The sequence below is a fragment of the Thunnus maccoyii genome, chromosome 4, assembly GCF_910596095.1.
Source record: "Thunnus maccoyii chromosome 4, fThuMac1.1, whole genome shotgun sequence".
In the NCBI taxonomy this organism is placed as follows: Eukaryota; Metazoa; Chordata; class Actinopteri; order Scombriformes; family Scombridae; genus Thunnus; species Thunnus maccoyii.
Window position 1 is genome coordinate 35,281,590 of NC_056536.1, and position 15,993 is coordinate 35,297,582.

The following is a 15,993-nucleotide window of genomic DNA, read 5'->3' on the forward strand; positions in this document are numbered from 1 at the left end:
GAATAATCCACATCTGCTCCATCTCTAGCACATTCCTGTGGTGGAAATCTGAAAATAAAACTGACAAAGACCAAGTTGTCTTTCTGTCTTTGATGAAAAACCTTGCAAGGGATCAGCATATAGTCACAACAGAGTGTAATTGCAGTCTGATGTCAGTTACATAGTGTACATACTTTTTATAATCGAGGAGTGTGGGAAACAGTATCAGGATGTGTGTGTGGTCCAGTGCCGGATCGCATCAACGCTGTCGAAAATAACTGTAGCATGTCCAAGATGAAACTACTCCCTCTTTGGATCCAGACCATGAACAAAACCAAAAATGAGCATAAACTAAATGGTTACATGTTCAAGGTTATACAATATGAGTTTTTCCAAAGTGCAAAGTCTAAAATGGTGTAGAGAATACAAAGTGTGGTTTTTTCATTACACTCCTCACCAGTGCTACACGTACAACAAGATCACTGAGAGAAAACACAGAGTCCCGTCTCCTTCTTCCTCCGTCAGCCTCAACACGCTCCTGAGTTCGACCCCGACTCATCATGTACACACCTGTTAAACTATATTGATTATTCATAGACTCTGGATTCTTCGGTGAGGGAGGAGGAGGAGATGGCATTTTAAGAATCGTTGACCAGTTAACTTTTAACTTCAGTGAACCTTTTTGTGGATAAACCATAACAGACAGATATTATTATATAGCAGAATATTTTCATGTAACTTGAAATATCTCGTTTACCTTTAAGTTCAGCTTCTTGTTCAACTTGACATTCACCTACAATGCTCGTAACATTGGAGAAACGATTTTTTGAGAATCTTTTTCTCTCTGGTTTGTTATTAAATAGCTAATTAAAGTGTAATTATGTACAACTATAAACTTTGGGATTGATCAGGGTGATTGATCAGGGTGACAGATCAGGGTGGTGGATCAAGGTGATAGATCAAGGTGGTGGATCAGGGTGGTGGATCAGGGTGGTGGATCAGGGTGATGGATCAGGGTAGTGGATCAGGGTGAAGTATCAGGGTAGTGGATCAGGGTGATGGATCAGGGTGATGGATCGGGGTAATGGATCAGGGTGGTGGATCAGGGTGATGGATCAGGGTGGTGGATCAAGGTGAAGGATCAGGGTGATGGATCGGGGTGATGGATCAGGGTGATGGATCAGGGTGGTGGATCAAGGTGAAGGATCAGGGTGATGGATCAGGGTGGTGGATCAGGGTGAAGGATCAGGGTCATTGATCAGGGTGGTGGATCAAGGTGGTGGATCAGGGTGATGAATCAAGGTGGTGGCTCAGGGTAGTGAATCAGGGTGATGGATTAGGGTGATGGATCAGGGTGGTGGATCAGGGTAGTGGATCAGGGTGATGGATTAGGGTGATGGATCACGGTGGTGGATCAGAATGATGGATCAGGTTGGTGGATCAGGGTGATTGATCAGGGTCATTGATCAAGGTGGTGGATCAAGGTGGTGGATCAGGGTGGTGGATCAGGGTGATGAATCAAGGTAGTGGCTCAGGGTGATGGATCAGGGTGGTGGATCACAGTAGTGGATTGGGGTGATGGATCAGGGTAGTAGATCAGGGTAGTGGATCAGGGTGATGAATCAAAGTAGTGGCTCAGGGTGGTGGATCAAGGTGGTGGATCAGGGTGGTGGATCAGGGTGATGAATCAAGGTAGTGGCTCAGGGTGATGGATCAGGGTGGTGGATCACAGTAGTGGATTGGGGTGATGGATCAGGGTAGTAGATCAGGGTGATAGATCAGGGTGATGGATCAGGGTGGTGGATCAGGGTGAGGAATCAAGGTAGTGGCTCAGGGTGATGGATCAGGGTGGTGGATCACAGTAGTGGATTGGGGTGATGGATCAGGGTAGTGGATCAGGGTAGTGGCTCAGGGTGATGGATCAGGGTGGTGGATCACAGTAGTGGATTGGGGTGATGGATTAGGGTGGTGGATCAGGGTAGTGGATCGGGGTGATGGATCAGGGTGGTGGATCAGGGTAGTGGATTGGGGTGATGGATCACAGTAGTGGATCGGGGTGATGGATCAGGGTGGTGGATCGGGGTGATGGATCAGGGTGGTGGATCAGGGTGGTGGATCAGGGTAGTGGATCGGGGTGATGGATCAGGGTGGTGGATCAGGGTGATGGTGGAGCCTCCTGCGCTGTAATATTACTACCTTCTATCTCTTCACACTTTTTAAGTTAATTGAAATGTTGAAGCTGGTGGCTGCAGAGCGATTGGTGTTGAGGCAATTACTTCTCGTTATTACGTCACACCAGAAAGTCAAATCAGATCAGCAGGAGGTTTTATCATGAGCCCGCCGCCACCACCGCTGCCGCCCAGTGCTACGCTGAGTGTGTACATAACTTTTGTAGTCGCAGTTTGCATCACAGCTGAATGATAAGCAAAGCAGCGCACTGGAAGTGTTGCTGGTTGTTCAGCAGCTAAAAGTTCTTTTCATTTACATCAGGAACGACTGAAATTCACTTTTGGAGATGATCTTCCCTCCGTTATGAGCGAGTGCTTGTGTGTGTGTTCAGCACATTTTACAGCCGACTGCTCACCTAAATTTCAAGTCATTACAATGTTTATATGATTCCGGTTATATTTCCTTCTTTTCACTGACAAATTGTTTTAATTTACAAACACAACTTCTCCTTCTACAAATATTTCATCTAGAACAATAAAAAATAGCTCTTGGTTTTTCCAGAAATGGTTTGAAATCTTATTGATGTGTGTGTGTGTTTTTTGCACACCGAGTCAAACTTCTTAGAACATTATCAGAAATGTAGTTAATGTTAAGATGTATATCTCTTTGCTGGACACTGCTGATTCACCAATAAATCAATGTTTTTCTGCACTCCATGAAAGAATATTAAAGCTGTTTGGACTCTCTTCCAACATGATGTGGTTACAGTTCTGTATTTTGTTTCTTACTGGAATAACTCTGTCTTCGTCTTTTGCTGGGAAACTGTGAGGTCACAACCCCACAAATAACAATGACCAACTATAAAATGAAAGAGATATCCAGGAAATTAATTACTTAGAGATTTACTTCCTTACTTCTAATGAAATTGAAGAATTGATACTTCTGATGTTAGTATCTCTGTTTAAAAATGGTCAAAAAAACAGATGTGAATGGCCTCCTTAATCTTTCTCTGGCCATCCTCTGACTCCCGGTTGATGACCTCTACAACAACAATTCTGCCCCTTCTCAGTTCGTGCTGTGACAGTTGGTGCATTTATATGCATTTAAGTAACCAGAGAAACCAGGTTATGTAGGTATATGCAGTGTAGTAACCTGGATCCATGCAGCAGATCAGTAACCAGATTTATCTCCTACCAAAGACCTATTTTGGACATGTGGCTCACTGATTTTTGTTTATTGTTGCAGCAGACAGACAGACAGACAGAGCTTGTCCTCACAGAGCAAAAGTGTCTGAATTTAACAAAATATCAAATGTTCAGTGGTGGAAACGGACTTATTCAGACTTCAACAGACAACTTTGTGTAACTTCCAGTTTTAGTTGAACGTCAGGCAGAATTAATTTAAATACGAGGATGCATCACTCAGCGTCATGATCTCTCATCCTGCCGCTCTGCTGCTTTTTCTGTCTGCAGTCTGTTGTTACAAACTAAAAATCACTGGCTTCAAATTTGACCAAGTTTGGGTCGATGCAGCACCAACACAACATCGGGTTAACTTTAGCAATCTGTCAAAGCTTTAGCTAAAAACTGTCACAAATGTATTGTTTCTTGTACAAAAAGATGTGCATATGACATTCAGAAGATACACAAATATATTTATTAACAAGTTATTAACTATCAGTGGCAAACTGTTTAAAAAGAGTAGATTATATCAAGCTTTAGTTTGAAAATAACCCAAAAGGAACATAAACAAGAGGAAAATAAACACTAAAACTGGCTCAAAACAACCTTGTGTCTTGAGAGGCTTTCTGTAACAACAATAATCCAGCTTTGTGTTGGTGCTATATTGACCCAAACTGGCATTTTGCATACTTTTAAAAAGCTGGTTAGTGTGGTGGAAAACTGCCTTTCCATGATCAAACAAATATGCCAGTGGGAGTGCAAAGATAACATTCATGTCAATAAGAGACCGTTCCCAAGAAAATTTGAAAGGGGATGATGAATAATGTCACATTTTGATTTTCTGTGTGCAATGAGTGAAGGCTGCTAGACCATGTATATTGTGAGAAAACTGATACATGTTAGAGAATTTTGAGACACCATTTTTTCTGAAATGAGTCATGTCTGGATTATTACCAAAGTGTCAAGGTCAAGCGAGGTGGAGTTTAGAAAATAAGCTCCACATTAGGAGGGGTTATGAGAGGTACATAATTTAATGTTTTATGATTCTACATTAGGTTCTTTATCTCGGAATCAAGGCCTCAGTTTTCTTTGTATTGCTCTTTATGCACAGTAAAATTATTCACATTGAACTCTACCAGCTTCCAGTGTATTTCTTTTAGTCTTTCTCTTATAAGTTTTGAGTTTAATACTAAGTTGTGGGTAACCTGAAGATCGTGCCAGCGAGTCGTGCCAGGAGAGTGTCGGAGGCTGCTGAGGTCCGGACAGGGCATCTGTTGACCAGAACCAACGGCGCCACCAATAGAGGTAAGCAGAACCTTTTACCAAATCTGCTAAATTATTGTTTCTGGCTTCAGATTGTGTCTGCCTGGGCTGCAGGTAACTAACACTCCTTCTCTAAAGAATCTAGTTTCCAGTAAGGTGATAAAAAAAGAAAATACCACTGTTATCAGGGCCAAATCTAGACAAAAAGCCTATGTGTTGTTTGTATGTTGTGGTGTCAAATAGATGAAGTGCACTATAGTATGATTTTGTAAATAACATGTTGAGCTCCGTTGTGAATGATGATTGTTGTACGAATCATATGTAAGATAAAGGTGATTAAATGCCTGTTCATTTGTTTGGAGATGTTAACTGCATGCATTATCAGCATTTCTGTGAGGATACACAAGGCAAAAGGGAATAATAAGGAGTAGAACGTCAAGACAGGAGAAACCTAAATGTGTAGGAAGATGGTTAAATTGTAAACATTTGTAAATAAGTGCTGTAAAATCAATGCAAATGAGTTATGCAGGTCAAATTCAGCAGCAGGGAGAGCTGCACAGAAGGAGGAAGTCAGATTTGCTGCAGCCTCTGTGTGAGTGTAAAGGTGGGGTGATAACAGAGCTGAGACAGAGGATACATAGACAGGGTATTGGAACATACATATATAGACAATAGAGGAATGGAATGTCACTAAGGTGTTTTATTTAAAATTATATAAATTAAAAATTGTGATAAATTACTAAGCGAACCAATTTGAGACAGGTTAAGACTGATTTTACTGCTATTTTATGGGAACAATTTTTGTGAAGATTGTGGACAGCTGAGACACTACAGCTAATATTGGGGCAACTCTGCCGTGACCCAGAGAGAATAGCAACTCTTCTACCTAATTTATCTTTTCGGGCTGCCAGATGATTTTACAATAGAGGGCGATATCTATGGATCCTAGAAAGGCTAGATTGGAGCTAGGTAAGTGGAGAGATATTATTATTATATATATCAGGGCTTTAAAGGAGGCTCAGAGCGATCGCAGCTAGAGGTTGATTCATCAAGAAAATATAAAGCTGCTATAACTGTTGCCAAAATAATTGTTTTAATACAGACAAGAGACAGACATTAGAAGATCAGAACCAAGGAGTGCAAGGCAAGGATATATGGGAGAGAGTATGGGCAAAATGAGGAGTAGGATATTTTTGTGTGTGTTTGGAGTGTTTTTTGTGATATTATGGATATTAATGATGTGAAGGATACTTTTAAGTGAGTGACACAGTAACACATTATTAGTCAAAAGAATAAAGATAAAGTTTTGGGGACTGCCATTGAAAATGCAAAAGGTTAATTGACAACAAAGACAAATTAAAACAAATATTACAAGCAAAAAGTGTGCTGGATATTTTTTACTCTTATGTTATGTAAGCAACTTTTACTTCTCATTAGACAGAGGCAGAGAAGGAAAGTCTGGGGAGGAAGGGCAGGTTTAGGGTTAGGAAAGGATATTTCTTGTTCCTGTCCTGAAAAACAGGACATAGCTGGTATTGTTTTTGCTGTCAGGTTATTTAAACATGATTTTTGTCAAATTATTATAAAGGTGAAAAGGACGAAGAAGTAATATACAGCCTGAAAACAGAGGGGACAAAATTCTAAAAGCAATTAGGAGTTTTTGTTTATCAGAGGAGAAAAATAGACCATAATCCCACCAAATAAATCACAACTCAAAATGATTTACTATGCAGTTCATTAGGAGGTCCAGGGTTTGGGGTTAGGGTTAGGGCAGCTGGTGTCAGGAGGAGGTCCAGGGTTTGGGGTTAGTTGTTCATCAGAGGAGAAAAATAGACCATAATCCCACCAAATAAATCACAACTCAAAAGGATTTACTATGCAGTTCATCAAATAAGGTGCTGCCATCTGTTGGGTATTTTAAAGAAAGCAAAAAGATGTAAAACTGCAAACAGAGGCAGAGAAGTTAAAAAGAACAGTCTCTAAAAGGAAATCCACAATTAATCAGGTGGTTAATGCCCTGAAATCTTGCCTGAAACCTTGTAGTCTTTTTTTTTCCAGTAGGTGGGCAGATTAGCAGTAGACTGAGCCAGTGAAGGACTGTTTGTTGAGACTATTTTTCTGTTTAGCACCTAGGTGCCAAATTTGTAAAGCATTACTGGAAATGGAGTTTGCAATGGACTCCCATTGTGTCCTCATGATGGGAGCCTTATCAGGCTTTGTGGTTTGCATGTAACCCTGGTTGCGGCCCAACATCATTGTTACAGATTTTAGCTGTACTGAATGAATGCCATGTCTTTGGGTTTCAGCATTGGCCTCATGCCTGGAGTGTAGTGTAGTAGGATAGTTATATCTGGCAAGTTCAATGCACTGTCTTGCATAGATTCTGTTAGTAGCTGTGTTTATTGACCTAATTCCAACAGCAGCATGCTCTGCCCAAATCACATATCTGTGCTTCCGTTTTTCCTTCCTTTAATGATTGTTTAAACGGGATGTTTGGGTGGTGCAGTTGTCACAGGAAGAGACAAGCAAATGGGCACAGAAAATGAAAGTGAGAAGGAATGTTGAAGCATCATCTGCCTGATTGATCAGACAGACTGGACAGACTGAAGTAATAGAGGCAGTTCTCCTGCAGCTTAATGATGGTCTGCATCAGGATCAAACTCAGAATGAATATCCACCATGTTCTGTTCTTCTGCTTCTTATCAGGTGAGGACTGATTACCTGACTGTGTCTGTAAAGCTGCAGCACAAACTGCTTCTGGACATTCATTGTGTTCATTTTAATATATCTTTGATGACCAAACGGCTCTCAGTTGCAGTATTCTTATTTAGATGTACTGTTGTAATCCATAATCTGATCTCACCCACTGTAATTAAATTTAACAACAAATTAATTATTTATGGTTGCTCATTTATACAGTTGATGTTAGAAAGGAGGAACATCATGTAATACCCATAAAGACAGAAGTTGTTTCCTCTGTATCATCTCTGTTTCTCTGTGAACTGATGGATTAGCTCTCATTAATCTGTAGTCTGTTTACAGTAATTCTACAATACACAAAGTATTGATCATCAGTATTCACTGTTCACCTTTCTAACAGCACTGCAGGATGGAAACACTGGACTCGTCAATGCAAAAGATGTTTTTGCTGGAGCTGAGGGAGGAAGTGGTTCAATGAGTTGCATCTTTACTTCATCTGGAAGCACCAAGTTCTTCTGTAAAGGAGAATGTAAAGAAGAAGAAATTCTCATTAAAACAGATGGTGTCACAGCTCAGAGTGGCAGATACAGCATCAGCTATAAAGACGGACCTTCTGGAAGAAGAATTGTGATTGTGACCATCATACAGCTGACCAAGTCAGACTCAGGACGGTACAGATGTGGTTTGGGTGGATCTTTGGTCCCAGATGATTACTCTGACTTTAACATCATAGTTACAGATGGTGAGTTTCTACTGAAAGTCATAAAACCTGATAAATTTACTATGTTCATCCCATTTAATGATTTTAAAGCTTAAGGTTCTATATGTAGAGTTGTGAAGCAATTTATATGTATTAATCAATCAATCAATCAATCAATCAACCAATCAATCAATTGTTTAATGACCACACGACCAAAGTCAGTTGAATTTGCTTTCGGTACAGCATATAGGAAAGCTCATAACATTGTGTCAGACATAGAACAGATAACACTTAACACAGGAACAACAGACAATATATACAAATTTACACAACAATATTTACAGACGGTATAAACATTGACATGACAGTTTAAAGTGCAGGTGCATCAGGCAGGGATTATTGCAAAGATTATTGCAAAGTGTTCAGGGTCCTTATGGCAGTGGGGAAGAAGCTGTGTTTGAAACGGGATGTTTTGGTGGACAGGGATCTATAGCGCCTGAGGTCAATAATAAGTTCCTGTGTTTTTGAAGTGTTGAGCTGGAGGTTGTTGTCGATGCACCAAGTGACTGGTTGGGCTACCTGCTGGTGGTATTAGTCCTCGTTGTTGTTGGTTATGAGTCCAATTATGGTTGGGTCATCTGCATATTTGAGAATGGTGACTGAACGGTGACTGAATGGTGAATCCTCTGTTTCCTTCCCCACAGAAAGCTCTTTATCCAGTGGCATATGCAGGGATCAATGTTCATGTCCATTAGTTTGTTGAAAAGATTGACCAGGTTTATTGTATTGAAGGCAGAGCTGAAGTCAATGAATATGATGCGGGCGTAGGTGTTGGGTGACTCCAGGAGAAGTAGTGTGTGATGGAGGGCTAGGTTGACAGCATCCTCAACTGACCTGTTGGCATGACAGGCAAACTGGTGAGTATCCATCAGAGGGGTGGTGAATCGTTTCAGGTAGGAGAGAATGATGCGCTAAAACGACTTCATAACCACGGATGTTAGGACATTATTATTATTTTTGGCAATGATGTCAGAGAAGAAGGGCCGCCTTGCATTTCTCAGTTCCAAATTATAAATGTGTTTTCTCTCTTTATAGATGTCATAATTAACCTGGAGATTTGTTTTTCGCCACCTGCGCTCAGCTTTTCGACACTCTCTTTTCCATTCTGACCAGCGTGGCATTTCTCCATGGAGATCTTTTCTTACCAGAGACAACCTTCACCTTAGTGGGTGCAATGGCATCAATAAAATTTGTAATTTTAGAACTGAAATTATCTACAAGCTCATTGATGGAGACCAAAGAGAGGGCGGGTGTGGAGGAGAAGGCCTGAATAAATACTTCACCGGTGTTTTCAGTGATATACCATTTTGTGATTACCTCTGTTTGAACATGTGTGTGCATGGAGATAGCACTCTCAAAAAAAAACACAGCAATGATCAGAGAGAGCAACATCAGTCACCACAACCTTAGAAATGTTCAGACCATTAGAGATGATTAAGTCCAGAGTGTGCCCCTTGTTGTGTGTGGTCACATGCTGAGTCAGTCCATAGTTATCAAGAACACAGCACAGTTCTTTAGTCTGTCCTGGGGGTTTCCATGACATCTGTCTGCATTGGAGGGAATCATTAAACAAAATGGCAACTCCACCTCCTTTCTTATGCACTCTAGCTTCACTCATAAAACTGAAGTTGGGAGGGGTTGACTCGATAAGAACAGCTGCTCTGTTATCTTGGACTAACCAAGTTTCAGTTAAAAACATAAAGTCAAGGTTGTGCTCGATGATAAAATCATTGATTAAAAATGTTTTTCCTGACAAAGACCTGATATTTAATAAAGCTAAGTTTAATGTGTTAAAAATATTATCCACCCAATTTTTTGGGACAAGCTGTAGCTGACGAGGAACGGAAGCTAAATTTGATAAATTTGCAGAACCAGTTGAGTGCTTCCTGCTTCTTAACAGATTCATCATTCTTTTCCTGTTACTTATCAAGACAGGGATTGGGCAAGCTACCAGCACACTGGGCCCCGGCTTTTCCTGGGAAGAGATAGAGATAACTGGATGTGCTGTGCTTTTATCAGGCTGGGGAGAGAGAGGATGATTCTGCAGCCGTCGTGGAGGGGGGGGGGGGGTGGGCGCCGTAACTGTGACGAATGTGTTGTGACTGTTTGAAGACTTAAAGCCATTGGTGGAGGTGGACACTGAGGGGGTTTAGGGGAGAGAAAATGGGAGCAGGGTGGGGTGTAAGTTTGGTCCCTGCAGTGACCAGCTCTTTCATCTGGTCAGTGAACTCCAAGAGGAGGGAGGAGGGAGAAAGGGTGACTGGAGAAGAGAGCGACCTGGATGGGGTTTGGGGGGATGAAGGGGGTGAAGGGGGTGAATCCTCAAAGGTGGAAGTAGGTGAGGGGGTTGGAGACTCCTCCTCTCGACTCTATTGACTATCATGTTTAAAGCTCTCTTCAGGCAAAGGCTGAGGTGGTTCTCTTTCAAGGTTTCTGACGTGTTTTGTTATGTCTTCTTCTTATTTTGATTCTTCTTGTCTCTTGACCTTGGCAGAGGGAGCAAATTGGTGACGCAGGAGGTAAAATAAGTTAGAGATGAACAATTTTACTCCTGACTTGTTAAGAAAAAGAGATGATGTCTGTGGTCACAGAAAAAGTTGAAATTGTCAATGAAGTGAAGTGAATGGACAGTACATGCAGTTGAAAGTCATGTGTTCAGTGCCAACAACCTGCTGAACCTCTCAACTCCTGTTCTGACTGGCGGTAGAAGGCCACTGATAAACACCTCAGCATTCAGAGAGCTGACTGTGTTCAACAGATCACTAAAGTCTCATTTCAGCACTTCAGACAGTTGTTTCACATCATTGGTCCCTGTGTGCAGTATGATGTTTTTCAAATTTGGATGTGCAGCCACAATATGCAGGATTCTCTCAGTCATGTCAAAGACCATGTCCTTCAGAAAGCAGACTATTTTGGTGTTCTTACTGTACATGCTTCTTAAATGGTTTATAGCACAGTCACCCAAAATCAGAGCTTGAGGCCCAGTCGTCAGCTTTCCCTGTAGCCTTTTATTTTCAGATTTACTCTCAGTCCTCAGCCTGCTGTGTGAAGACGAGAGGTTACCCAGGTCATCAGACGGAGAGCCAGGGTCCTGCAGCAGTGGAGCAAATCTGTTCTCCAGTTGCACACTCGGTTGTTGGGGAGGTTTGTTGTTAGATCTCCCTTTCGCAGCTGTCCACGGCTGTGTCCTATTAAGAACAGGGGTTGAACAGATGCAAACTCTCTGGGAAGGTAGGAAGGTCTACATTTAACACTGATGTATTCCAAGTGAGGGGAGCAGGAGCTGTTTAGCACAGTATGGTTGGTCCAGCCAAGTCTCAGGCAGATGGCAGAGCAGTCTTTGTCATTCTTGTTGGTTTGGATTAAAAGAAAGAGTTTGTCTGTCTTGTTCCAGAGGGATGTCACGTTAGCCAGCAGCAGTGCAGGTAGTGGTGGCCGGTATGGGCGTCTCCTGAACCTGGATAGAACACCGGCACGCCATCTTCTCCGGCCCGGTTGTTGCCTCCTTCAGGTTGGGTAGCCAGGTGAGGAGTTGGTAGCTAGTATCTTGTAATGGGAAATTGCTGATGACTCAATAAACACACAAAGAGAGCAATGTCAGGTTATGAAATAATGTAATCAAATAATACAATCAGAAGTATAATGCATAGTTCTGGAGACAAAGATACCAACTAGATATCTTTTCTTTGTCTGAAAAGTTGGCACTTAGCCAGTCCCTTAAATACTACTTGTACAGAATTTAAAACATCTGTTCACTAATCGTACAGGTCTGCAAAACCCTCAGATAGAAACATAAGTCAAAAGTTCAACTAACCTAGGAACAGTCTTTCTTCACGATCATATATGACAGCACTCAAGCATGCACCAAGTAGCATCACAAAATAACATAAGTACCATATTAAATTAAGGACAAACCACACTATCCTCTAAAAGCCTATCACATTAACACATAAACATCTACATAATTATAGTTTATCACTGGCTCAGATAAAAGTACAACAGAATAACTGTTGAACACACAACTGCCTCTTCTTACACAGCAAAGAACTAAGTTTAGAATAGACACAGCACAGAGGAATTTAGAACAGGTGTGAAACACAAACAAACACTAAACTGTACTTAAAACACTATCTGTAACATGTATGATATATTCAAGAAATACATCAAACGATAACCTACTATTCAGTTTTCTTTCACAATCTCTACAGGTGATGTTGGTCGAGTTTGTTGTTACGAGGCTGGGATCGGATTGACTCTTAGGGATAGTAGCTCCCAACGTGTGTACATGAACAGACATGATGATTTCCTGACATATAACATATAACAGAAGTGAGAGACACAGTAGCAGAGCTTGTTCTGACCGGGGAGAGGCTCACGGCCGCCAGCTTGCCTACTAATTGTTTTTTATTGCCAATGAGTGAACGGTTAGTAATGTAACATAAAAAATGAGACCTTCTCCGACTTTCTCGGTTGTCTGTATCAGCCTGTGGACTGATTTCTATGTGAAGGACCCGGACCGGATTCAGTTTTTCTGAAACACGGTGCAAAATATGAGAAGTGTAAGCAAGGATATGACATCACCTGCAGTAGTGTCACACCGTGAGCAGCAAAGTGTTGACTGCAGCTCATTTAACAGCCACAGGTGTCACTAATGAGAAGGAGTTTCTGATTCTTACATACAGAACCTTTAAGAATAAACAAAGTCAGATAGAATCTAATTAAATTGTGGGAAGAATGTGAGAGATTTATGATATATTGACTCAGTGTTTTGATGTTGGATGAAATCATTATGCCAGTAGTCAGACTGGTTGAACTGGGCAGCTCCCAGCATGACTCTGTGAATCTGTGTAAATGTGAAGCAGGAAATATTGTGATCAAACTGCAGCATCTTACAGGAAGTACAGACAGTAACTGTTGATTGTTCATCTTTTCAGAAGCAACGTTGGGTGACAACACTCGTTTCATCCGTACAGAAACTGAAGGAGGAGATATCACATATCCATGCAGCAATACTGTCTACGGAAGCGGGAAGTTCCTCTGTAAGGATGAATGTAACAAAGAAGAAGACATCCTGGTTGAAACAGAAGAGAACAGAGCTCAGAATGGCAGATACAGCATTGAATATAGAAAAGGATCTAAATCTGGACTGTATGTGACCATCACACAGCTGAAGAAGTCGGACACAGGACGGTACAGGTGTGGTTACGGCAGAGCTTCGTCTCCAGATTCATCCTACATGTTCCGGATTATTGTTGGAGATGGTGAGTTTCCATTGAAAATTATGAAAATGTGTCTTCATGATCCATTTACCTTTTATTCAGTTGACATTAATTTTTAGAGAACTGATTTAAAAAAAGTTGTTTTATTGTCATATAAAATTATTAAGAAACATGTTGTTCTCCTTTTCATCATTATAATTACTTGACAAAAATCATGTTTAAATGACCTGACAGCATCAACAATGACCAGCTGTGTCCCTTTCTTTTTATCAGGACGGAAACAAGAAATATATTTTCAGGTTATGTCCACAAAATTTTATTAGATTGTCTGATTTGTTACATCGAGAGGAGGGTAGCCAGAGTCTTCTGTGCAGTATCTTAGCTGTGTCGTGGAAATTGTCTGAAAACACTAACACACATATAAAATACTACACAAAACACTCCAGGGTTGAAGATTAAAAAATGTTATTGTACAATAAGGAGACAGAACACACAAAGATTTGCATCAGTTCGTCTCAGCGAGCAAAAAGCAAACCCCATTCTATTATAGTTACAGAAGGAACAAAGAAATGATCTGTGATTGGTCAAAACATAGAAAACTTATGGATTACAACCAATGGCAAACAGCCACAAAATACATTTACATGCACATGTATGTTAACTAGGAGCCACATCACCTAAAGACACAAATCAAGGAAGAGCCTCAAGCCATATGTGGCCTTCAACCCCTCAACATGTCGAAGGCCAAGACACAGAGATTTACCTTCTCGGGGATGAAACATGATGGAGAAGGCCAGTTGGCCTCTCAACAATAACAAAAGAACATATCTGTCCAAAGGCAAACAGTCAGTTACGGAGAAAATGTAATGATCTCACTTCATAATGTTAGGAGTAAAGGGGGCGGGGTTTATAGTTCCTCTTTCTTCCTTTCCCTTTTCTAAACTGGACTGGTTTTCATTGAGAAGATAACAAGGGGGTGTGGTTAAGCTGCGGGCTGATAAAAGGACGCCACGGTGAGGTGCGTGCGCAACCACTGGAGTAATGTGAGGCAGCTCAGCTGGGAAAGCGCGAACCTTTGAAAGTGATACGAGTTGAGTTAAAGCCCAGAGAGACGTCCTTTTGAGAAGCGTTCGAGACATTACAGCTTCACACCTTTCCTGCACCCGGACCCTTTAGTAAAACCAGTTTTGTTCTTCGGGGATCCATCCCCCAACCACCAAAACTGAACTGAACCGCCAGAAGGAGCTCGCGGCTCACGAGAGCAATGCCAGAGCTGGCGAGGCCGAGTCGGAGGGACTGGAAATGCTAGTCGGCGTGGAAACCCGATAAGGTAACCCACCTCCAGACTGTCTATCTCTAACACTGGAAACCAGTCCGTCTTTCTCTGTATTCTTCCACGTTTTCTCCTTTTCTACACCCTCCAGGTTAGGACTAGTATTGGTGCTTAATACTGAATCCCCTAGACTTGACTAGTCCGTAACAATATTTGCATATTAAAATTACAAGCCAAATCTTTCGTCTTTCATTACTTTTACAGCTGTTACTAGAACTGCGCTCTTCTGGACAGAGACCTCAGATGTTGTACCTGGAATCTGCTGGAGCCACTCTCCCAGTTTGTGGGTCACAGCCCCCAGTGCACCCATTACCACTGGCACCACTGTTGCCTTCACTCCCCACATCGTTTCTAGCTCCTCTTTCAGCCCTTGGTATTCTTCAAGTTTCTCGTGTTCCTTCTTCCTGATGTTGCTGTCGCTTGAGATTGCTACGTCTATCACCGCTGCCTTCTTCTGTTGTTTGTCCATCAACACGATGTGTGGTTGGTTAGCCATCACCAGTTTGTCAGTCTGGATCTGGAGGTACTAAGTGCCTGTTCTTGTGCTGCCATGATCAGTGCTTCTGTGCTGTCCTTCAGTCCAGCCTTTTCCAGCCACTGGTAGGATTTCTTGATATCAGCCACTTCTTCTATCTGTCGGTGGTACATGCCGTGTAGGGGCTTGTCCCTCCATGATGGTTCCTCCTCCTCCTCTGCATCATGATGTATTCCTGGATCTTGGTTGTTTCATCCTGGACAGTGGCTCTGATGCTCACCAGTCCTCAGACTCCCTTGTTCTGCTTAGTGGACAGTCTCAGGGTGCTGGACTTGGGATGAAACCCTCTATGCTTAGGGCTATGCTTCCTTCGGACAGTCACCCAGCCACCCTGGCTTCCTGGCTGCTCAGGAACTACCAGGGGAGTAGGGGCTACGCTAGGTCGGCCCGCACCGGCTACTGGGGGCTGGCTAACTACAGTTCCTAATGATATGTTTACCATGGTGTGGAGTTGCGCTTCCAATTCACTGAGCCTCCCCTCCAACATTGCAAATAAACTACATTTATTACACGCACCATTATCATTAAAGGATGCAGAGGAATTGCTAAACATATGACACACCAAGCAAGAGAGAGCAGGAGAGTGAGAGGGAGAGAGGGAAGCCATCGCTAACTGCTACGCTAAACTGCTAAGCTAAAGCAGCTAGCAGATCTGAATAACATGTAATCAACCGTGGGATTAGCAAGAAAGTTGCCAATAGAAGGAGAGAGCCTAAAGTGCTTGAGCAGAACTAGTGTAAGTTTAAATGTAGAGTGGGTAATTATCAGCAGTAATGAAGAATATGGCAAAATTAATTGAGTTGAGATCGGCAAAAATGCTATGCTTGATTCAGTATCTGATTGTTTCATTGTGT

At 41.9% G+C, this 15,993-nt stretch overlaps 1 protein-coding gene across 7 annotated transcripts in view; it reads left to right on the forward strand.

The window, feature by feature from the left end:
- The first annotated feature begins 4,347 nt into the window (after positions 1 to 4,347).
- Positions 4,348 to 15,993, forward strand: part of LOC121895984 (polymeric immunoglobulin receptor-like) — a 34,056-nt gene continuing 22,410 nt past the window's right edge. For 3 of the 7 annotated variants that reach the window (XM_042409576.1, XM_042409575.1, XM_042409570.1), the window contains exons 1-4: positions 4,349 to 4,634; positions 7,099 to 7,298; positions 7,693 to 8,034; positions 12,987 to 13,313. In XM_042409576.1, the coding sequence (XP_042265510.1) occupies positions 7,229 to 7,298; positions 7,693 to 8,034; positions 12,987 to 13,313 (739 nt within the window). In that variant the 5' untranslated portion in view covers positions 4,349 to 4,634; positions 7,099 to 7,228. Of the gene's footprint in view, positions 4,635 to 7,098; positions 7,299 to 7,692; positions 8,035 to 12,986; positions 13,314 to 15,993 lie in introns of all 7 variants that reach the window. The other 4 variants (XM_042409574.1, XM_042409571.1, XM_042409572.1 and 1 more) reach the window with 4 other exon arrangements.